At 42.5% G+C, this 21033-nt stretch overlaps 1 protein-coding gene across 1 annotated transcript in view; it reads left to right on the top strand.

Moving 5' to 3' along the window:
* Window positions 1–21033, top strand: part of cpne4a (copine IVa) — a 93057-nt gene continuing 72024 nt past the window's right edge. The window contains exons 1-2 of the mRNA XM_003451229.5: window positions 1–206; window positions 16118–16309. Coding sequence (XP_003451277.1) covers window positions 16139–16309 — 171 coding nt within the window. The 5' untranslated portion in view covers window positions 1–206; window positions 16118–16138. The remainder of the gene's footprint in view (window positions 207–16117; window positions 16310–21033) is intronic.

Below are 21033 nucleotides of genomic sequence, written 5' to 3'. Positions count from 1 at the left end.
AGGCTTTCCCCCCTATAAAGCTTCGCGAGGTGACTGGAAGCTGGAAAGGCTCTCCAGCAGCCACAGGGGGAGGAGGAGGATGAAGATGAAGCTGTGTGTGTCCGTGCGCGCGCAGCTGATCTCAGTTCAGTCCGTCTGAGCTGAGCGGAAACTTTGGATGCTTTTCTCGCTCTGGAGCTTCTTCTTCTTCATGACCATCTGAGCAGGTAAAAACTCAGAGAGCTTCATCTTTCACAGCATTTACTCATATTTGTTATGTCTCCACTCTGACTTCCAGCCTGATTCTTTAATCTTTATGATGACTGAGAGGTGATTAAAGCTGGATTCACTCCAGCCGCCACTCTGAGCATCTCAGAGTAAAAGCATTCACTTTCATCTTCTTCTCTGCATGTCTTTATTCTCACGGAGGATGGATGGGTGAGGGATCGATGGGTGAGGGATCAAATGTCTTAATTATGGGGTAAATGTAAATTTTGGAGTGCTCCTATTGGCTGAATGTGTTTCAGATATGTGGAAATGAGTCCACGTAATTTACTGAGTCCCGTGGGCATGAAAAGAGTGGGCTTTTATTTTGAAATAAATTTGACAGTTAGTGTTTCTTTGTGAGAAACAGCACAGTTGTTGATTTATGACCCCACGGGGAGCTCCGTGACTCTCTGTGGACTTTTCACGGGTAAGCGGGGCAGGAGAAGCTTCAGTAGCGCTGATGTTTCCACGCAGCCACTGATGCTCTGACTGGAGACTGATGTTTGTCCTCACTCGCTTTGTGTGTTTGGCTCATAATCAATATGATGGATCATTATTATTCATAAAAAATGAGTCACGCACACAGAGACGAGTTGTTCATTATTATCCCTGCAGAAGAAAAACTTCTCAGCTCGAACTGATCAATAAAGCATCAGTTATGATTGATTCTCCGCGGATGAAGGATATTCGTACTTTGATATCATTTATGGTTCTCGTGGTTTATTGATCTGAGCATCGATGCTTTGAGTCCGTTTTAATCCGTCTCCACTTGTGGTGACGTCATAGTGACCTCAGCAGCCCCTTCCCGTCAGTTTTTTGAATCTGTGCTTCGTTTATGAATCTTTGTGATAGTTTGTTGTTTATTTCCAGAGTCATTTTTAAAAATCTGTTTTTGTTTGTTTCTTTTTGTGATTTTTTCTTTCTTAATGATTTGGTCTTTTCTTTGACGTGTTTAGTTTTTGTTCTTTTTGGCGTAATTTTACATTGTTTAATCATGATTTTGTTTTTCTTCTGGGACCAGTTCCCATCTGATTGTTGTTGGTTGGCATTTTAGGCCCTTTATGCACCTTTGTGCTTTCTTTTCACCTGTTTGTTTGTTTTGTGATCATTTTACATGTTTTAATAACTTTGGTTTTTAAGTTTGGTCTCAACACTTTGCGACTTGTTACGGCCTCTGGCCTCAGGTGGCCCCACCTTCCTCTATGGAAATCAAAGTGTTCCAGGACTCATGGGGGATTGGCTGGCCCGGACCTATGCCCGCCCCAACTTCATGCAGATCAGAGTGTGCCAGACCACTCACACCATTGGCTGCTGCAGGAGCCTTGAATACGACAGACCAATGACACAGCTGCCTGCAATTACCTGAGAGTATGAAAGGCTGAGGAGTCTTCATTCGTGGGGGACTTGTTGATTTGAACAGACTGTGCAGATTGTCCCTCCTGCCTTTGCACTGCTGCCCTTTTGAGCCTTTGTTTTGGAGTAGCCACCTGTGAGATGTTTAGGTGATTGTCATTAGATGATTAGTGTTATTTGAATATATGAGCTGTTTGTTATGTTCGTTTAAAGCACCCTACTGCCTAGTGAGTTTCACTAACGGTTTTCAGTTGTGTTAATAAACCTTATGTTTTTCTTTTTATGTAACCCTCCTGTCTCTGGACTCGTTTATGTTACAGCCCTTGTCGCCTAGCAGAGCCGGGTCGTAACACGACTTCTTTCAGTTTTCAACTTTTGAAGATTTTTTTCTGTTTTCATACATCGTGTCCCATTTTACATCCAATTTTGCACACGTGACCACTTTTTCCCTTTTCACGTCTCTCTGAGATCACTATTTGTCTCTTTTGTGATCATTTTGCATGTCTCCTCAGTTTATTAGTTAGCTTTTGTACATCAGTTAGTTTGGTTTTCTCCATGTGGGCATCCCTCTGTGTCCACGTAATATTTTTGGCCCTTTTGCATCTTTTTCTAACCATTGTGTAATAATTTTTGTGGCCACTGCGTCTCACGTGTCCTTTCTTTCTATTCGAGAACATTTTTTGAAAATCTATTCTTGTTTTGTTATAGATGCTTAGTTTGGGTTTGCAAAATCAGATACTTATAAATCCCAGCATCTTCTTCTTTTCTGTGTAGCCAATCAGTTTAAAGTCAGCCTGTGACACAGGGGTCATGTGACTCCCTGGTCCTGGTTGCTGCCTGTTAGTGGACGGTGAGGACCTGTTTTGCATTCAGAGACTTCTGTGCAGCACATGAGCCAGAGGTTGGGAAACGTTTGTAATATTTCCTTTGAAGTTGGGCTGATTTGCAGACGTGTGCGGTGATGAGATGAAGAAGAGCGATAAAGCTCAGGGCGGAGATGTGGAAGGTGCAGTTTTGATAAAAACCCGTGAAACACGAGCAGATAAACCTGTGCGGCAGCTGCATAATTGGACATTAAATTCAGCTAAAAATACCTGGTGCCATGTCTTTGAACGCCTCACAGGGCCTCGGGCCGATGAGCCCGCTCTGCTCACATCCTCAAGATGTATTTGATCATTTTTACAGGATTAGAAAAGTTCAAAGTTTCAAAACTTTCTTTTTCCTAATCTTGTTGAAAGATTTTTGGACCACGTTTCATTCAGCTTCACTTTCACACCCAGCTCTCTCATCACCACCACAGACCGACACAGCATCCTCATCACTGCAGAAATCCTCCTGTCAGCCTCTGGCTCTGCTCAACATACTGAACTCCTCCACTCGGGGCAGTAACTCCTTCCCTGCCTGGACTCCACGTTCTCCCACCTCACAGCATGACCTCAAACCAGCCCAGTGTCAGCTGGAGGTCGGAGAGAGGAGACCCTGAGACAATCAACGTGTACGCACTCCGCTCTGCGGCCAGAAACTCCATGTTATCAGCAGAATCTGTGACAAATTAAAAATACAAACAATGCCACATAAAATGAATAGAATTGATATAAAAAAGCACTTTAAAGGGCAGGCTTGTGTGTTGGCAGTCTGCAGGTGCACACCGCCGTCTGCACGTTGTAGCTGTGTGCTGTCAACAGGGGGCAGCGTGAGTAAATGTGGAACTACCTGTGAGCTACTCTGGTTTATGTAAAGGCACCACATCTCCTCCCAGCTTGTCCGCAAACATCTGAAACAGGTTACAGGACAGGAAGGTTAAAGTGATCCGGAGCTTTTCAAAATATCGGCAAAGTTTTTATCCACACAGACAGCAGTCTAACAGCAGGAAGCACTGTGCTCTTTCAAAATAAAAGAATGAGTTTTTAGAAGAAGAAGAAGAAGAAGTTTTAGGGTTCCTCTGATATTAATGCCATGATTAATATTTCATCAGGTTTCATCTCTTCTCCTTTTACCTTCATATATATCTTACTAAATAAGTAAATATCTCCTTTATGGGTCGATTTGGAATTTGGGGGTGGAGCTTACAGAAAATTGAATTTTATTCTAAAATTAACCTTTCCTTTTTTTTTTTTGACAGGCTTTGTGTTTTATGTTTTTAGGGAACAAAATAGAGCAAAGTGTCTATTGTTTATGTTAATGTAAAGAAATACAAGTTCAGCTTCCACTGACAGAACACACGATGAATCGCTACATTAGTGTAATTTCAATAAAAAGTCTTATGTTCTCATGATTACAGCAGGGTTTTTTTTTTAGAGATAGAAACGTTAAACTTTGCACATTTTTTCATGTCTGCAGTGATGCTGACAGCAGGAACAGCTGCGTGTTTTACTGGAAGATATTTTCTGCAATCTTCATACATGTGAAACTATGTCGAGCGCTGGACTCGATCCTTTAGTCCATGTTTGACAGCAGTGACCTGAGGTGAACCACAGCACCAGCACCGCGACGCTGATAACTAACAGCATCGTCAATTTTTAACTGAAAGAAGAAAGTGTTTGTGTGAAGCAGCTGCTGTTTGCAGATGAATCCATGTTTTCAGGGAGTATTTGTGTCAGTGGGACAGGAGTCCGCGGGTCACCCCCGCCCCCTTCATTTATCCTTCTGCAGTGAGAGTACGTTTAGCCTAACATAGGCAGTTTTTCATAGCTTCACACAGCACCGCGTTATTTATACAGCAGGTGATGATGACGGTGACTCACTCTTCCTCTCCATCACTATGCTGAAAATCAGCTGATCACAGGATGCTGTGTGTTTCACTCACAGAACAACAGAGTCTCGGATTTGCTCTGGATGGAGCCATCTCCATGGCAACGCCCCCTGAGGCACATGGGTACAGTAGTAAAGTACTCTGTAGTACTTCTGCACTACAGTACCTTTTTTCCCCCTTCAGCACAGAGCAAAGACTGTAGATGAAAGACAGACAAATGATTTGACTTCTCAGTTTTAGCCTTTTGGCCATTACTGCTCAGCAACATCATTAGTTTCAGTCACTGAAGCTGGAGCTCAGACTTCTTGGACAGTCTGTTAATGCAATTAACCTCACAGCAGCCATGTTATTGCATCAGTATTACCTGTTACTGGTGCAATAATGTCATTAAAAATGTTTCCAACAGCACAAACATGGTCAAAGGTCCAGTTCAGGGATTCTGATTAGCTGAGCTGAAGCCGAGCAGACAGCTAGCAGCTACATCCTCCCGTCTCACCATCCAGCTGTCAGTCAAACTTTAAGACTTATTCAAATTTAAAAGAATGGTTTTAAAACCATTCTTACCCTGTGCAGGTGTTATGATGGGAGAAATGATCTATAGCGAGCAAACAGTTTGCACATGTTTATTTCTGCTGTTTTAACATCGGAGTCTGGTGGACTGACTCACAGCTGCTTCTGCTGGATGTCAGAGGAACTGCAGCCTTTTGTGTCTAATTAAAAAATAATGCATTTCACTAGCAATCAGCCAATCACAGAGCCTCACATGCTGGTGATGATCTGCCTTCCATTCTGGGTCATTTTCACCTGTACTCGAGGATTAAAACATAAATCACATTTCTGCGTTTCACTGAATTATCGACACTTTGTGTTAAACTTCAACACGAAAACATTTTGATTCAGAGCCGGTGAAGCTGCACAACTCTCAGGAAACGCATTAACACTGATCCGGTCGACATGTAAGCAGCCATCAGTTTGTTTGCTTTGTGCTGCTGCTGGAGACAAACTGCTACAACTCAGGAACACGCTGAATGGAGCTGATCGAGCCTGTTTAACCAGTGTGAACACAGAGGTAACAGTGAATAATGCATGAACTCCGAGCAGCTGTCCTGTTTTTCCATCCTGCCCCGAATGCAGCATAATGCACCGCAGTCATGAATCACAACAACTGAATTTTGAACAGCACGAAGTGGCCCATTCATTCCAATTCAGTCCAATTAAAGTTGCTAACCCAGAGTTCACTCGCTCATCCCTGAGCTCTACCAGCTGCTCTCAGCCATTCAGCTTCAGGTTAACATGTTTGTTTGCTTATTAAGAAAATAAAGGGAAAAAACGGACTGTACTGTGCAAAAGTCATGAGCCACCTTATTTATAAGTATTTTGCTTCCACTGGTGGTTAACAGGTTAGCAGTGACTGAACTTTCAAAATAAAAGCACAGCGATTTTTCTCTTTCCTAGAAGGGTGTTTAAAGTCGCCATCTTCATGGGTTATTTATCCCCATCACCTCCTCACTGATTTCCTGAACTGAACACAGTTTCTCATCTTTCTGGTCTCATCTGTTCTTATATATGTCCATATACACAAAGTTAATATTTCCCACTTTTAAAGGATTAAAAGTCACCATTTGGAGCATAGGTGTCAAACTCTGGCCCGCGGGCCAAATTTGGCCCGCAGCCTAATTACATTTGGCCCGCGAAGCCATACCAAATGACTATTAGAGCTGGCCTACTGGTATTATACAGCTAATATATATATTGTTTAGTATTAAGCTTTGCTTGTTCCATATTCAGTTTTTCAGCAAAATGTGTTTGAGTCCATAAGAAAAGATTCATTCTTATATCTGGAGGAATAAATATATTTCAATAAATATTAACATTAGCCCGCGACTTTGTTCCAGTTTTGAATTTTGGCCCACTGTGTATTTGAGTTTGACACCCCTGATTTGGAGGTTGTAAGGCTTTGTGGTTGAATCACACCTGATGTCAGTGTGTGTGTGTGTGTGTGTGTGTGTGTGTGTATAAATTTGGCATTAAACTCAGTGAAGTTTAGAAACACATCAGTTTGTTCATTGCTGCTACTTTAAACCGTTAAACCTCTGTTTCCTTGGTTACCATGGTAACATGGGCCCAGATAAGCGTGCTACAGAAAAAAAATCTTTTTGTTGAAATATTTTAGTTTCGAAGTTGTGATGAAAAATGAATGCATGAACATCAGCACGGCTTTTCCATCACTTAAAGTTTCACTGTACAAGTGGAGGACCTCAGCTTTCAGAGCAGGAGGACTGGACCAGCTGAGACCAGCTGGGACCAGCTGATAGGACCAGCTGATGGGACCAGCCTTGACCAGCTGGTCCTATCAAATGCTGATAACGAGTTGACAGCATTTGAATCGGGAGAAAAGTGTAAGAAGTGAGTAAGTTTCTTGATCTTTGAAACATAATGGATGATGAGCCTGTTAGAGGATATTGCTGCAGAAACGTGCTTGGCTGTCGTGTCATCTCTGCTGTCTGCATGAAACGCTCACACTTTTTATTCTTCTGCACAAACACTTTGTTTGCTCATCGCCGAGCTGAAACCAGCTACGTTACCCAGAACCCGCCGGCATCAGCGAGCGGAGCCTCTGAATGACATGAATTATTAACTGGGTTGTAGTGTTGCAGCTGCACAGGGATCTGTGTGATGTGATTTTCATGAGCGTCTCTTTAATCTGCTGTTGGATGTCAGCGCGCTGCGAGCCTCAGCAGGTGGGAGGATTCATCCGCCGCTTGACTGAGCAGCTGAAGCTGCATCCACCTGCACCGCTCGCTGTGTCACTTACAGAGGAGTGTCTGCACGTCGGAGACACGAAGCAAGAACAGAGATGAGTTCCTCCCCTACAAACACGCTAACACTTAACTGATAAGCTTCCATGTTCATTCACATACCTACGCCCGTCACACCCTCATTTCATTAGTGCATCACTTCATCATGACCCTCAGCAAATGAGGACGTCCACACCTACAGCCTGTGTTTGAATCATCCTCTGCAGTGTCTGCAGCCTCATTCATCTGCTGTCATGCTTCCAGTATCTCTGCATCACATGCAAGGAGACCTTTAGTGTTGGTGTTCTGATGCAGCGGCTGCAGCAGGTTAATCAGGCAGCAGACCGTGTTTGTTGTCTTCTACTTTTTTTTTTTTTTTACTTTTTTTTACATCCTTTAAAGTTTCATAAATTAAGCTCACAGCTGCATAAAGTTCTCAGGTAGCTCAAGATACTACAAAGGTCCTCTTTAGCATCATATTAACGGTAATAATAATAATAAAGTTTAGTAAGTAAGTTACTTATTTACTTACTTACTAAAGTTTATTTGAATAGCTCTTATTAAAACTAGTATTACACATACACCACTTAAAGGCCTGGAGTGCCACATCAAGTCAGGAATAAGAATAAGACAGGATGTGATCTGATTGTAAAGAATAAAGTAAAATTATCATAAAAATTAAGCTTAGATATGAAATCCATATTAACGTTTAGCTAATGAGCCTGCAGTTTGTCACCACGCTATCATGCTGGGTTTTGTTCTGTTGGGTTTTTTGAGTTTTCTCGTTATGTCTGAGAGTTTTAGTTTGATTTCATTGTTTGTTTGCAGCGAGAGGAAGGAGAGTCCACATGAAACACTTTCATGGCGCCCGCACCAGAAAGATGAACTCAGTTCTGCTCAGTATTAATTTAATGTCATTATAAAATGCTATAATGTTACAGTTAGGCATAAACCCCACAAAAATATCACTTAGAGACTTTCACATTCAGACAGTGTTGCTGCTCTTCTGATGGAAGTTTAATGAGTTGATCTGCAGTTCTTCTTCTTTCTTGGTCAGAGAGAGAAATCTTTGTTTGGTTCAGTGTGTGAGGTGCAAATGTGAAGAATTATTTGATTTGTGTTCATTCATGTTCTGGTGTTTTTACACACACACACACACACTCACTCACTCACTCACACACTCACTCACTCACTCACTCACTCACACACTCACTCACTCACTCACACACTCACTCACTCACTCACTCACTCACTCACTCACTCACTCACTCACTCACACTCTCTCTCTCTCTCTCTCTCTCTCTCTCTCTCTCACACACACACACACACACACACACACACACACACACACAGGACAAATATAGAACCAGCAATTAATATTACAATAGCAGCTGTGATAGGCTCCAGGCCCAAGCGAGCCTGAATTCCATAAGAGGTTAAGAAAATGGATGGATGATGGATGGATGTACAGATGGACGGATGGATGATGGATGGATGTACAGATGGACGGATGGATGATGGATGGATGTACAGATGGACGGATGGATGATGGATGGATGGACAGATGAAGAAGAACCTCTGATGCATCATGGATACAGACGTGCTGAAGCAGAATTATGAATGAATATTTTGAAACGTTGGTAAAGATCTACACCATGTTTCAGGTCATTGTTGCTTCCACGTTGCTGTTTTTGGATGAGTACTCAGAGGAACTGACTTCTTACTGCATATCATTAAAACAAGCCTGCTAACACATCTCAGTGCACACCTGCTCCTTTATTCGCAGCAGACTTTGGCTACACTGTAACAGCATTATGGAAACTGTAGCTGTAAAGGTGCGACTTCAAAGCTTTCAAATACATTAGAATAACTTTCCTTTTAATATTAGTTCTTGAGAGCTCGTATCAGGTCAAACAGTTTGGGCGCAGCCTGTGTGGAGGAGGTTGGGGTAGGTGGATGGGTACGTTAATTTTCACCTGAAACTCAAACTGTGGTCTTTACCTCAGCCTCACCAAAGTGTTCGCCTCACACTCGTGTTATTTGTCTTCCAGCAGTTTTACGCCTGTTGCAGGTCTCACTCGGTCTTACAGGTCGTGTCATAAAGTGCAGCGACGTGTTCGTCTCATTAGACGTTTTTGCTCTGACGTTTCCTGCGTTTCATAAATCAGCTGCTGTGTGTGTTACAAATATCGTGTAAAGTTTGAGCTCCTAAAAACTTTCTGTGTGGAGTTTGACTGACAGTGAAGGCGACGTTACGGAGACACTGTGTGTGCCGAATGTGGCGATACATTAAAAAGAAAGAGTGAAGAGGGTCAAAGGTCATTTTTGACTCTGGGGTCTCTGCGAGCTGCAGCTCATTAAAACAGACTGAGCAGAGACAGTGACAGGTTCACTGAAGGACAGAAACAATGTGGAGCTGAGGTTTGTTTCATCTGGAGGACGGAGAGAAGCGCATCATGACATCACCTCACGTGTGACTTCTAACGATGTAATGCTCGTCGTGCAGCGAGCTGCAGGAATTTATGAAGAACACGTCCAAATGCAGGAATCACGAGAGAGACAATGATTCAAAAAGTGTGATGAAAACTGAATTCGGTGTCTCTGAGCTGTGACAGTCTGCTCACAGCTTTTATTTGACTTTTTACATTTGCTTTTTATTCATGGTTTTATTTATATCTTATTGATTTTTATTGTTTAGGTTAGTTGCACAGCACTTTGTGTCAGCCGTGTTGTTTTATGAATAAATATGGAAGGATGGTGTAACAGCGATGCTGACTGTTTTGACAGCATCGTCTACCTGAAAGACAAATTAAAGGCATAAACACACATAATAAGACACAGAGTAGGTGAATTACACTGACTGTATTTAGAGGAAGCAGGTGGTTACTGTAACGGGTCATATGGTTACTGGTTTCCTTATTGATTAATATGAATGTTCTGAATTCTTCTTCTGTGTTTCTTTCACAATAAAAGCCCCACACATATGCACAGTATGATTGCTGTACAAATGACTCACAGAAGGCCATCAAAGCAGCAGCCGCCTCAGTGTACTTTATATTGTAAGACCATCTTCAACAGATGAATGAAAGAAACCAGCAAACGTAATGTTCATTTTGTTACTACACTGACATGAACACAGCACACAGAGGTCAGCGAACAGTAATTCAGTTATTCTGCTCCAACCCCAGGAACACGATTCTTTGAAAACTGTGGAGGTGACAGGAAGTACAAACATTTTCACACAGATGTGCCAGCTGTGCTAGCTCCTCCAGGTTCACAGTGTCCACTAGCTTTCATGCACCTACACCTACATATGCATGTGTTTTATGGGGATGTCCCCTCACTGAGCGAGGCTCACACGAGGAGCTGAACACTGTGACAACAGGAAAGTAGTTTCTCTTGTAACTGTAATTTATTATTTATGATAAGCTGTTGCTCAGAGAAACACAGATCTATGTTGTTGTCATCCAGGCTGATGTTTGGGGCTTCTGGTTGGAGCTATTTTCAGTAAAGCATGTAGCTGTAGGGTGTAGGTGTGGTCGTAGCTTTTAATCCACACCAATCAAACAGTGACTGGGATCACTGAACTGGAAGCAGGGTGCTTACCTGAGCATCCTCTGGTTTTAGAATTTCTCCAGTCATCCAGTATGTTACTGTGCGTTGGTCAGCAGGTATCTCTGTCTGTGTGAGAATGAAAACCGCAGCCAGGTATCATGGCAGCAAAAAGGAAGTGAGATGTAGATCCAGATCGTTGTTTTCAGACTTGTTTAGATGCTTTGGGATGGTTTTGGACTTGTCTTCACACGTTTTTATTCTTTTTTGTTCTTTCAAACAGAACTTAAAGTTATTCTGTAAATGTGTGTTCTGTCTTGGTGTTGTCCCAGTTTGACTTCACGATGGTTCAGACTGGTGGAAGGCTCAGTGTAGGTCAGTGTGGTGCAGGGCGGTTGTTCTCCAGCAGCATGGTGTTGAGTGAAGAATTCTCCTTCGTGGTTTTAGTGATAAGAATCTTAAAGGCTCTATAAAAAGACTCATAAGCAGCCCTTGATTGGTCTATTATAAACTCCATTGATTGGTAGAACATGATCTTCTCCACAGAAAGAACAGATCTGTGTCCTGTTTCTGAAATATCCTTCCTTCCATCGTTCCTCAGGGCTGTAACCTGAGCCAGCTGTGTAAGGAGAATATCTTATATTTTTATTAGAGGATAAGTGTAACTTCCTCCTGTGGAGTGCTTCGGATACCACAACCTCGCTCTGCCCAGGGTTAATCAGATCAACCCGAGTGCTGCTGATGGGATAATGGAGGGAGGTGATGGGGTGATTGGTTGGGAGTCGAGGTGGAGATACGATCACTCTGTCCTGACCCAACAGAAATGGCTTCCTGTCAGGGCGGAGTTTATCTGCCAGCAGGAGACGATGGGGCTGAAGATCAGAGATCATTAAAGACGTGGAGGTTTCTGGCCTGAAAAGCCCTTTGCTTTTATATTTCCATGCCCAATTGTAAAAACTAAATCTGCATATATGTACATATGTACATCTATCTATCTATCTATCTATCTATCTATCTATCTATCTATCTATCTATCTATCTATCTATCTATCTATCTATATTAGTGCTGTCAATAGATTAAAAAAACTAATTAATCTCACAATTTTCTGTAATTAATTGCGATTAATTGCAAGTACTTGATCAATAGCCTGGGTGCAATTACACTTTTTCAAGTTTATTTAAGCTTGTAACTGACATTTATGCAGTTATGAAGTAAATGCAGAATAAACACAAAGAATGTTAAATGCTTAAATTCAAAGAGAATTTGAATAGTTTTCTTCAGGCTCTCTCCTGTGAAATACAACTTTTTAAAAAACCTTTATTTTTCTAATAGGTGAGTATACACTAATATATAATATATATATATTAGTGCTATCAAACAATTACAATTTTTAATTGGATTCATCACAGGGTTACTGTGGATTAATTTTGATTAATCACGATTAAATATCATTAATTTTATACTATATTAATCGCATTTCATTTTGCATGAGCAAACAGACTCGAGAAAAAAGGGAAAATATCCGCACTTAACATGTTTATTGAACATCTTGAACATTCATGTTAACAAAAAACAAAAACATGTATCCTCTCTCTCTCTGTCACTCTTGGGTGGGGAGGCTTCAAGTCGAGGAAACAAAGTTATGTAAAGCGCTTGTTCTCAGCGATATTAGCAGGTCTGCAGTTTGTTGCAATCCACTTGGCATTGTGTCAGTCAGTATGTCCGAGGTAGCCTTACTGAGCCCCCGATGCTCCGTCAGTGGTGGCTCCAACACGTTCTCACTCCCAAAGCATAACATTTTACGCTAGGTGACAAATCGTCAACATATTACCTTTTCAGGCACCCAACGCGTTCCTACGTGACGACATCGGAAAACTGCGGACACATGAGAACCTTTGGACTCAATCTACACATCTTCGCTTTCCCCCTTAAAATCGCTTGGGAAAACACTATTTCACGTCATTAAAGTTCTGGTTAAGGTTAGGAATAAGGTCATGGTTAGGTTTAGGGCTGCAATACAGGGCTGGAACCCGCCGCGTACCATAACAATGTGGAAGGTCACCTTTCGCGTTCCTCAAAAACGCCGCGGGACGTGACAAAACGTCGGGATGTTACGTCTCGGGAGAACGGGCTCGGTTTGTCATAAGCTGGGTGATGCGTTAGCCAAACTGCTAGCAGCATGTGATATTTTAAGCTGGAATTGCTTCGGTGAAAAGAAAATTCCTTCTTGCACAATGTGGATAATACTTTCTGTCGACAGGTCGACTGTTCCGTCTTGTTATTTTTTTAATACTCAAATTTCCCATCGAGAGGGCCGATGTGCGTTTATCATCTATCATACTGAGCTGATTGGTTCAGCTGCCCGTCACCAGATCAACTGCCCATTTGCGCATGTGTGAAGGGAACTACTTGGACAAACTGCCTGAAATGTGTTGACAGAAACATTTCAGGGATTTTAAGTCATTCTGCACTCCAGATGTGTTAATAGCGTTAAATTTTTTGTATCGCGTTAATCGTGATGACGGCTTAATCTGCGTTAACGTGTTAATTTTGACAGCACTAATATATATATATTCATGAACTGCACTGCAGTGTTTATTGCAGTTTAAAGGCTCTGGTTTTATCCTCTAAATTCCAACTTTCTTCAGTTGAGAATTTAAGAGAAAGTTTAATTTGAAACAATATTTAAATTCAATATAAAAACTTGAAACGTTATTTTTGAAAAGTTGAATCACTTTTTGAAAGTTGACAGTTTTTAGAAACTGAGGGTCAGTTTTACTAACGCGTTACGCCGGCACTGACTAGGCTGGGTGTAAAGCAATTCAACAAAGTGTGGCAGGAACTTCACAGCCTGCTCAGTAAGGCTCACAGGAAATGGCAAAAAGAACGGAGTGATGACATCATTGATTTTGGACCTTATCCAGACAATAATCAGGCCTCAGACTGACGTCAGTCTGATCAGTGCATTTATGCTAATAAAGTTTGATAAAGTTTTATTACGATTAAATAAACATTCAAATATTCATTAAACTGTTAGAATTTCAGGACCATGGACAGCACACACGTCGAGCACGGTGGGCCCACACAAACTCAGCTGCACACACACACACACACACACACACTGCTGCTGTCCTGTTAATAAATTACTTGAAGCCTAGATGATCAGATTGATCGATCGATCGTTACAGCAGTGGTTGATCGTTGGTGAGCATTTGCAAATAACTGCCATCTGACTGATAAATGCAGTCAGACGGACAACTCTTATTTAATATTTTATTTTGGGAAATTGAAGGCAGTATAAACACTGATAAAATGATGAAATGAATGTTTTTCCTGCAAGCAAAACAATTTCAGGCGACTGAGAAGTATTTTTAAAAATGTTTTTGGAAACAAAACACAAATAATTAGAGACGGGATGCGAGGCTCCTCACAGCAGCAGGGATAAAAAAGCAGGTCTCTAATAATCAAATTAAGCAACTCAATCAGAGCAGTGTGACGGTGAGAGGGTCAGTTATCACACACAGCGAGTCCAGACGTGTGAATTAATTATGTCAACATCGTTTTGAACATAATGTGGTAATTTTTTCTACACGGTATAATTAGATTGTCCTGGATGAATAGGAGTTATTTCATCAAATACAATTAAATGCATGTAATGAATAAAATGACACCGGGGATAAAATAATCTCTTATTCCAATTTAATTAGCACCAGTTCAGCAGACTCGCTCCGGCTGCTGGTTGCATTCATTCCACTCTGACAGGGAGGATTTCCATGCAATTATAATATGTAAATCAGTGATGAAATGAAATCACTCTGAGGCTGGGAAATGTCTTGTAAAGTTATTATAAAGTTCTCCTGTCTGTCATAAAGACCTGGAATAATGTTACAGGTTGCTGCCGTGGCTCAGAGCCTCAGTGGCTGCAGTTCCTCTGACGTCCACTAGATGAGCAGAAGTCAGCTGTTCTGAAGTTAATGAGAAAACATCCATCTCACCTCCATCTACAACACAAAGTCCTCACAGTTCATCCCCCAATTTACACAAGTTCACAAAATCTGTTCACAGCTAATTTAAAAGAACCCAACAAAATCTTATTGCTTCTTTCTGTTAATCCTGCAGCTTTACGCGTGAGCTGGAGTCTCTGAACAGGTTGTGCTTTTTCTGTGTGGTGTCACACAAGGCACATTCGCAGGTCCTCTAATGTTTTATTCCACCTGAGCCGTCATGTTTGTAACCTTTCAACGAGGCTTCTTCTTCTGCAGTGGTTTCAATGCTGATCCACACTCCTCCCTCCTTACTACTCATCTTCACTTGATTCACTCCCTGTCCTCCATCTGTCCTTCTCTCTTTCATTTTCATTATCGGCTCCTCAAACACTTCTTTCCTTTTAAGTCAGTCACTGTAGGACTTCATGATGGCTGTCGCAGTGTTCCAGTTATTGGCACATTCTTCTATTTTTGTTGTTTTATGGTGGTCAGCTGGTAGGCGTGTCGCTGCCAACCGGGCACAATAAAAACAAGAACAAATATTTTAAGACCAAATATAATTGCATAAACTAATCTGAATGAAAATCATAACTCTCCTGTGTTTAATCAGGTTCCATGGTTCTTCCATTGGAGATGCTTCTGTCTAGACTCCAGGTTCAAGGGCCTCAGCTCTTGAACCTGGAGTCTCTTATACTTTGATATTTCCTCTGCAGCGATGTGTATTTGTACTGTTGTAAAAACTGAATTATCCCCTACTCCCCAAAAAGGGGTTACTGTAGGATTACAAGCCGGATGCCTGAAAGATTCACAATATCATGCAAGAATCTGCGTAACAATTCCTCGCAGTGGTTTGGCCCAATCAGCACAATCCAATGGTGACCATTTTTAAACAGCTGGAAGCAAATGTTTGTGGGAAAACAGAATTTAATAAGCCTGCAGTGGTGATGATGTACGAATTTTCAATACAAAAACTGCATGAATCATTTACATGGCTGTTAGCTTGCTGCCCTTCAGAAGCTCATTGATGCTGAGCACCTGTTTGCTGCAGGAACTCGGGGCAGGTGCAAGGAATGGCCTTCTGATTGGCTCTTTCCATCTACCTGTTTCCACTGCGGGATCAGGAGGACTCGTGTGCTGGCGCTTTGTTGAATCTCATCATGTTCTTGACTGATATTGTAACAGTGGTGCTTGTTGTAAGTAGTTTGGAAAAGTTTCTGCCCTGGAGAGGACATTTGTGAGCCTGACAGCGGTCAGGACTGATTCTGGGCTGGTCAGTACATGGATGATTCCTGCAGTGAGAAATGGTCCGATGGTGACGGTTCAGACGTGTCTTTGAGGCCAACAGCGAAATGCACGTGGGGACTCTAAACTACCTAAACTAAAAGTGCTTAATGCTTCCTTTTCTGGAACTTTTCTGCTTCTCCTTCAGACTTCCTGTTCCGCCTCCACCATGAGTGACATCTACGAGTCCGCGGCCAACTCTCTGGGTTTGTTCAGCAGTCCCTGTCTCACCAAAGTGGAGCTCAGACTAACCTGTAAAGGGATCTCAGACCGGGACGCTCTGTCCAAACCCGACCCCTGCATTGTGCTCAACATGCAGTCCCACGGACAGTGGATGGAGGTAGGTGACCATGACGACCACAGTGGTTTGTAATGGTTTTAATGGTGCCTCGTAATCATGCGTTGTGCTGATGTTTTGTACCTGTTTGCTGAAGCTTCAGATTTTTTTGCATTAGTTTGGGTTTATTTGAGTTTGAGATACTGTGTCTCAAAAGTCTCTTCACACATCAGCCAGTTTCTCGGCTGAGGTTAGAGAACGATGGAGGTTTCGAGTTTGGCTTCAGGGTTAAGGTGAAGGTTTGGTTGTTGCCTAGCAGCCGGTCTCACAGTGAAATAGTGAGGAGCAGGTCGTCCATCTGTTCACAGGCTGTCACAGTTTCTGTGACATTAGGAAGTAAAGCTCATGTCTGCGGCTTCTGTCCACATAAAGAGGGGGATGTGTTACCATAGCAACCAAGAACCCAGAGCATTAAAAGAAATGGTAATCGTTGTAAACCACGATCTCTATTCACACCTCACCCTCTAGTTCATTTTAAAAGTTCATTTTAGGGCCTAAACATAAAAAATCATACACTTTTAAATAATAATAAGTAATTATGTGTGGAAATAAATAAATAAATAATGAAAATGGAAATAGTTTCATTAAAGTTTTCTCCAAATGCAAAATTTTAGCTCATTTTGTGTCGGGAGACTGAAAAAAATCCTAAAAAGAAACATCAAATAAAAAATTGTGTTCAGGGAAACAAAATAATGGCAGAGAATTATGTATGTTATATATGCTGTCTAATAAAGTTTATAATAAAACGTGATTTAGAAAGCCACGAGGCTGTTTCGGCTCTGTTCGATGGGCAGACTCTCGGACCTCAGTGAGCTCGCAGGCTTTCTGCTTTGGAAACACCTTGTTATGTTTGAGAGTGAGGATATTTAACGCCTGAGGGTCATTAGTAGGAAGCAGGAATAGTACAAATGACTCAGAGACAAAGAAGCTGTGTTTGCAGGAACACGAGGACATTTTCCCTCTTTTGTTCTGCTCGTCGTTGCTGTGGCTGGTTTGTGTCCAGCAGAGATGAATGGATATTAGCATCTGTGTGGATTTTGTCCTCGCACATTATCATCTTCCCGTCACATTAATGTCAGTGCTGCTGATTAAAGGCACATCGGTCCGAGTGCCTGCAGCAGGAATGAAGCTCCGTCAGGTTAGACTACCTTTTGTTTCTGCGCCTTCAGGCTGTGCTGAGCTCAAAGCCTGAAGCCTTGCTGAGTGCGTCCTGTAGGAGTCTTTAACGGTCTGAAAAGTGCTGAGAGGTGAACGAGCAGCAGCTGAGAAATAAACAAAGCGAGCCGCGAGGAACGAGAATCAAATAAAGAGCCGCGTATGAAAAGCTCACCAGCCTCTTTGTTGTCTTCTTCTGTGCTTTCTGCTTGCTTCTTTTCAAGTCGAGTCTGATCATTCAGCACATTTTCAAACAGCAGAGGTTGGACCAACGTGCTCTCTGGGCACGCTCATTTGCATTCCAGCACTCCCAGAATCCAGTTTGAGTACACAGAATTACCATAAAGCAAAGTGCACAAGAAAAAATGTGAAACACAGCAATAAATAATACAAGAACAAGAACATTACAAATAAGAAGAAACACACAACAAAATTAAACCAAAATAAAAAAAAACAGTTAAAAACATCTGGAGCTAACCAAACCAGGAGCCACCTCAGACCTGAGGCAGGTCTTTCAAATGCTCTGCTGATGATCTGAGAGTAATAACGGCGAAGGATCGGTCGCCTTTGGCTTTTAAGCAAAAGGACAGAAGTGAGAGAAGCTGTTGGGACGCCGACCTCAAAATAGAGACTTAAGAACAAATGACAGCGTTTTGAAATCGATCTATTTTCAAAGGCTCGTGCAGGACTGATGTGTTGTCTGTCCTTCGTATTGAACCATCTGCAGTCGACAGAGAGGAATCAGACACTCAAACAAGCAGGGAGTTTTACATGAAGAAAACTGACTTTAACTTAGCAGCAAGCTGCTCTCCACAGCATCACTGACCTAAAAATAAAGGAGCTATCCATGAAAAGACTTTTAACTACCGGTTGGACGTATGTGGGGGAAGGACGCTGAACCTGGGTGGGGGTGTTTGTAAAGTTTGGGGAGCTGATTAAAATAACTGCAGTATGCTTTAACTTACCATATTTGTGTGGAGTGGGTGGAGTGCGAAGCTGTGTGGACTTTGCTTTTAAACACAGACTGCAGCACACAGACACAGGTGCTCATCAGTGCTCACTAATGCTAGACTCAGACTTCCTGAACATGTTATTACTACAGTTATAACAGGTTGTTAATAATTTAATACTCCACCATTTAGTGCACATGTGGCCACTTCTGGGTTCAAAAAACCAGCATGACCAAGGCCACACAGCGAGATGGCGCTTCCTATAGCAGTGTGTGGCATCATGGTCCATGACTTTTATGGAGGTTTCATAAACCACATCATGGACATACTGACTGTGATATAACCACCCGTCATGAGGGGAAGATGTGATTGGTTGGCGAGTGGCTGCTGGCGTTCGCTGGTGAAATCAAAAGGCTCAAAGGGAAGTAAAATAAAAGTCAAGTGTGTTGGTTGAAGAGCTGAGGCCCAACTTTTACTTTGAAGGTGAACTGTGTCCTGTTTCCTGTTTTCATTGCCCGTGTCATGGTGGACAGAGTGTCTGCAGACGCTTTGCTTGAAGTTGGTGTGTTCCATGAAATCTGCGGGCATCCGCACCAGTAACAGGTAAGTTTTCTCCAAACAGTCAGAATATACAGCTGCCAGACGCGTGACATCACTTCCTGTAATGTCAAAAACCACGACTTTATCTCTTGAATTCAAGTGCAGACCCCGACAGTTTCCTCCTGCGTAGTTATGGGATGGATAAACACGGATTTTCCCCTCATTTGAATGTAGAGCCACCTGCAAAATGTGTGTGTGTGTGTGAGTGTGTGTGTGTGTGTGTGTGTGTGTGTGTGTGTGTGAATGTGTGTGTGTGTGTGTGTGTGAGTGTGTGTGTGTGTGTGTGTGTGTGTGTGTGTGTGAGTGTGTGTGAGTGTGTGTGTGTGTGTGTGTGTGTGTGTGTGTGTGTGAATGTGTGTGTGTGTGTGTGTGTGAGTGTGTGTGTGTGTGTGTGTGTGTGTGTGTGTGTGTGTGAATGTGTGTGTGTGTGTGTGTGTGTGTGTGAGTGTGTGTGTGTGTGTGTGTGTGTGTGTGTGTGAGTGTGTGTGTGTGTGTGTGTGTGAGTGTGTGTGTGTGTGTGTGTGTGTGTGTGTGTGTGTGTGTGTGTGTGTGTGTGTGGTGTGTGTGTGTGTGTGTGTGAGTGTGTGTGTGTGTGTGTGTGTGTGTGTGTGAGTGTGTGTGTGAGTGATCTGGACCAGAACTCCTAAGTAGATGTTTCTCTGGTGTGTAATCAGGTGGTGCTTTGGAGCTGGACTCAGGTGTTCCTGTGACAGACGGCTGTTATCTGTTTACTGCAGTGACGGCTATAATAAGAGTGAAAACAGTCATCTCCCTCCGCGGCGGCTCTCTTCTTCTTCTCCTCTCTGTTATCAGCCATCTGGAGGAGCGTTTTTGGATGCTGCTCAGCTTCCTTATTGACACGACAGATGATGAAGGAGAAAAGTGACGGAATTCTCTGGTGGATTCTGTTTTTCGGGATGCTTGGATGAGGCATCAGGTCCAAACACAGAGGGAGAGTAAACACAAAAATGAGCCGCTGCTGTGGTTCATTCATATCTTATTAATGCAGGAAGGTTTGACACAGTGCACAGGCAGTACACGTTTAATGACCTCTGCAATGGTTAAAGAGCAGCGAGAGCCGAGTAAGAGCAGCTGCATGGTCTCTCTTCTGTAACAGCTGTAATTTAAAGCTCCACCTTAAGAACAGCCGTTCCAGCCTCGTGTGTCGACGCTGCACTTAGAAGAGAAATGAAACAGCACTCCAAATGATGTTTGGGTCATTTATGGAGTGTCAGAAGCCTTTTATGATAAACTGGATCGGTCTCACTGAGCACGCTCACAGAGACCACAGATCAGGCTGAGGAAACATCCCACCTGATCCCCCATCATCAGTTTTTATCTTGGGGACACTGACCGGGTCATTGTTTCTACCCGGGGGGCAGATGTTGTTGGAGTTCATTAGAGAGAGAGTGTGAGCTCCAACTGATCCAGCAGAAGGAATCAGAACACTGGACTGAAACTGGAGCGAGTGTGCAGGTTTATAACTCCTGTACTGTCCTGCTCTCTGACTGAGTCGCAGCTGCAGCTCGAGACTCGTTTAAGGCTGAGGAGATAAACAACTGCTCACAAAGTGACGCCAGAGTGACGTCTTTTATAAGTTTTTGGACGTACAGTTTTGGTCCATTGAAGGACGTCTTTTTTTTTTTTTTACGTCTACTGAACGTCTAGTGTTGACGTCCGTATGACCTCCGTGTTCGGGTTATTTATAGTCCTCATATGGTCATTGTGGACGTCATTTCAACATCAAACTCATTATAGACGTCGTTTTTATGCTGCTTCTGTTGTGCCATGTTTCAGCCCACCGGTTCATTTTTCTGTAGCTTTGTTTAAACATTTGTATCCAGTTATCATCCGACACAATCAAATAAAGTTATTGGAAAATGATCTGGAACGCCACCTTCTGACATGGACAAGGTCATAACAGTGATGTGTGAAGGAGTGCAGCGTGATCAGCGGACGTCTCTAAGATGGAGCGTCTGCTCCATGGACGTGGAGGAGAAATGTCCCGAGCTTTACAGGAAG

This window comes from Oreochromis niloticus, linkage group LG11 (assembly GCF_001858045.2).
Source record: "Oreochromis niloticus isolate F11D_XX linkage group LG11, O_niloticus_UMD_NMBU, whole genome shotgun sequence".
NCBI classification, from domain to species: Eukaryota; Metazoa; Chordata; class Actinopteri; order Cichliformes; family Cichlidae; genus Oreochromis; species Oreochromis niloticus.
Note: the sequence above shows the minus strand (reverse complement) of the source record. Positions and strands in the feature narration are given on the sequence as shown.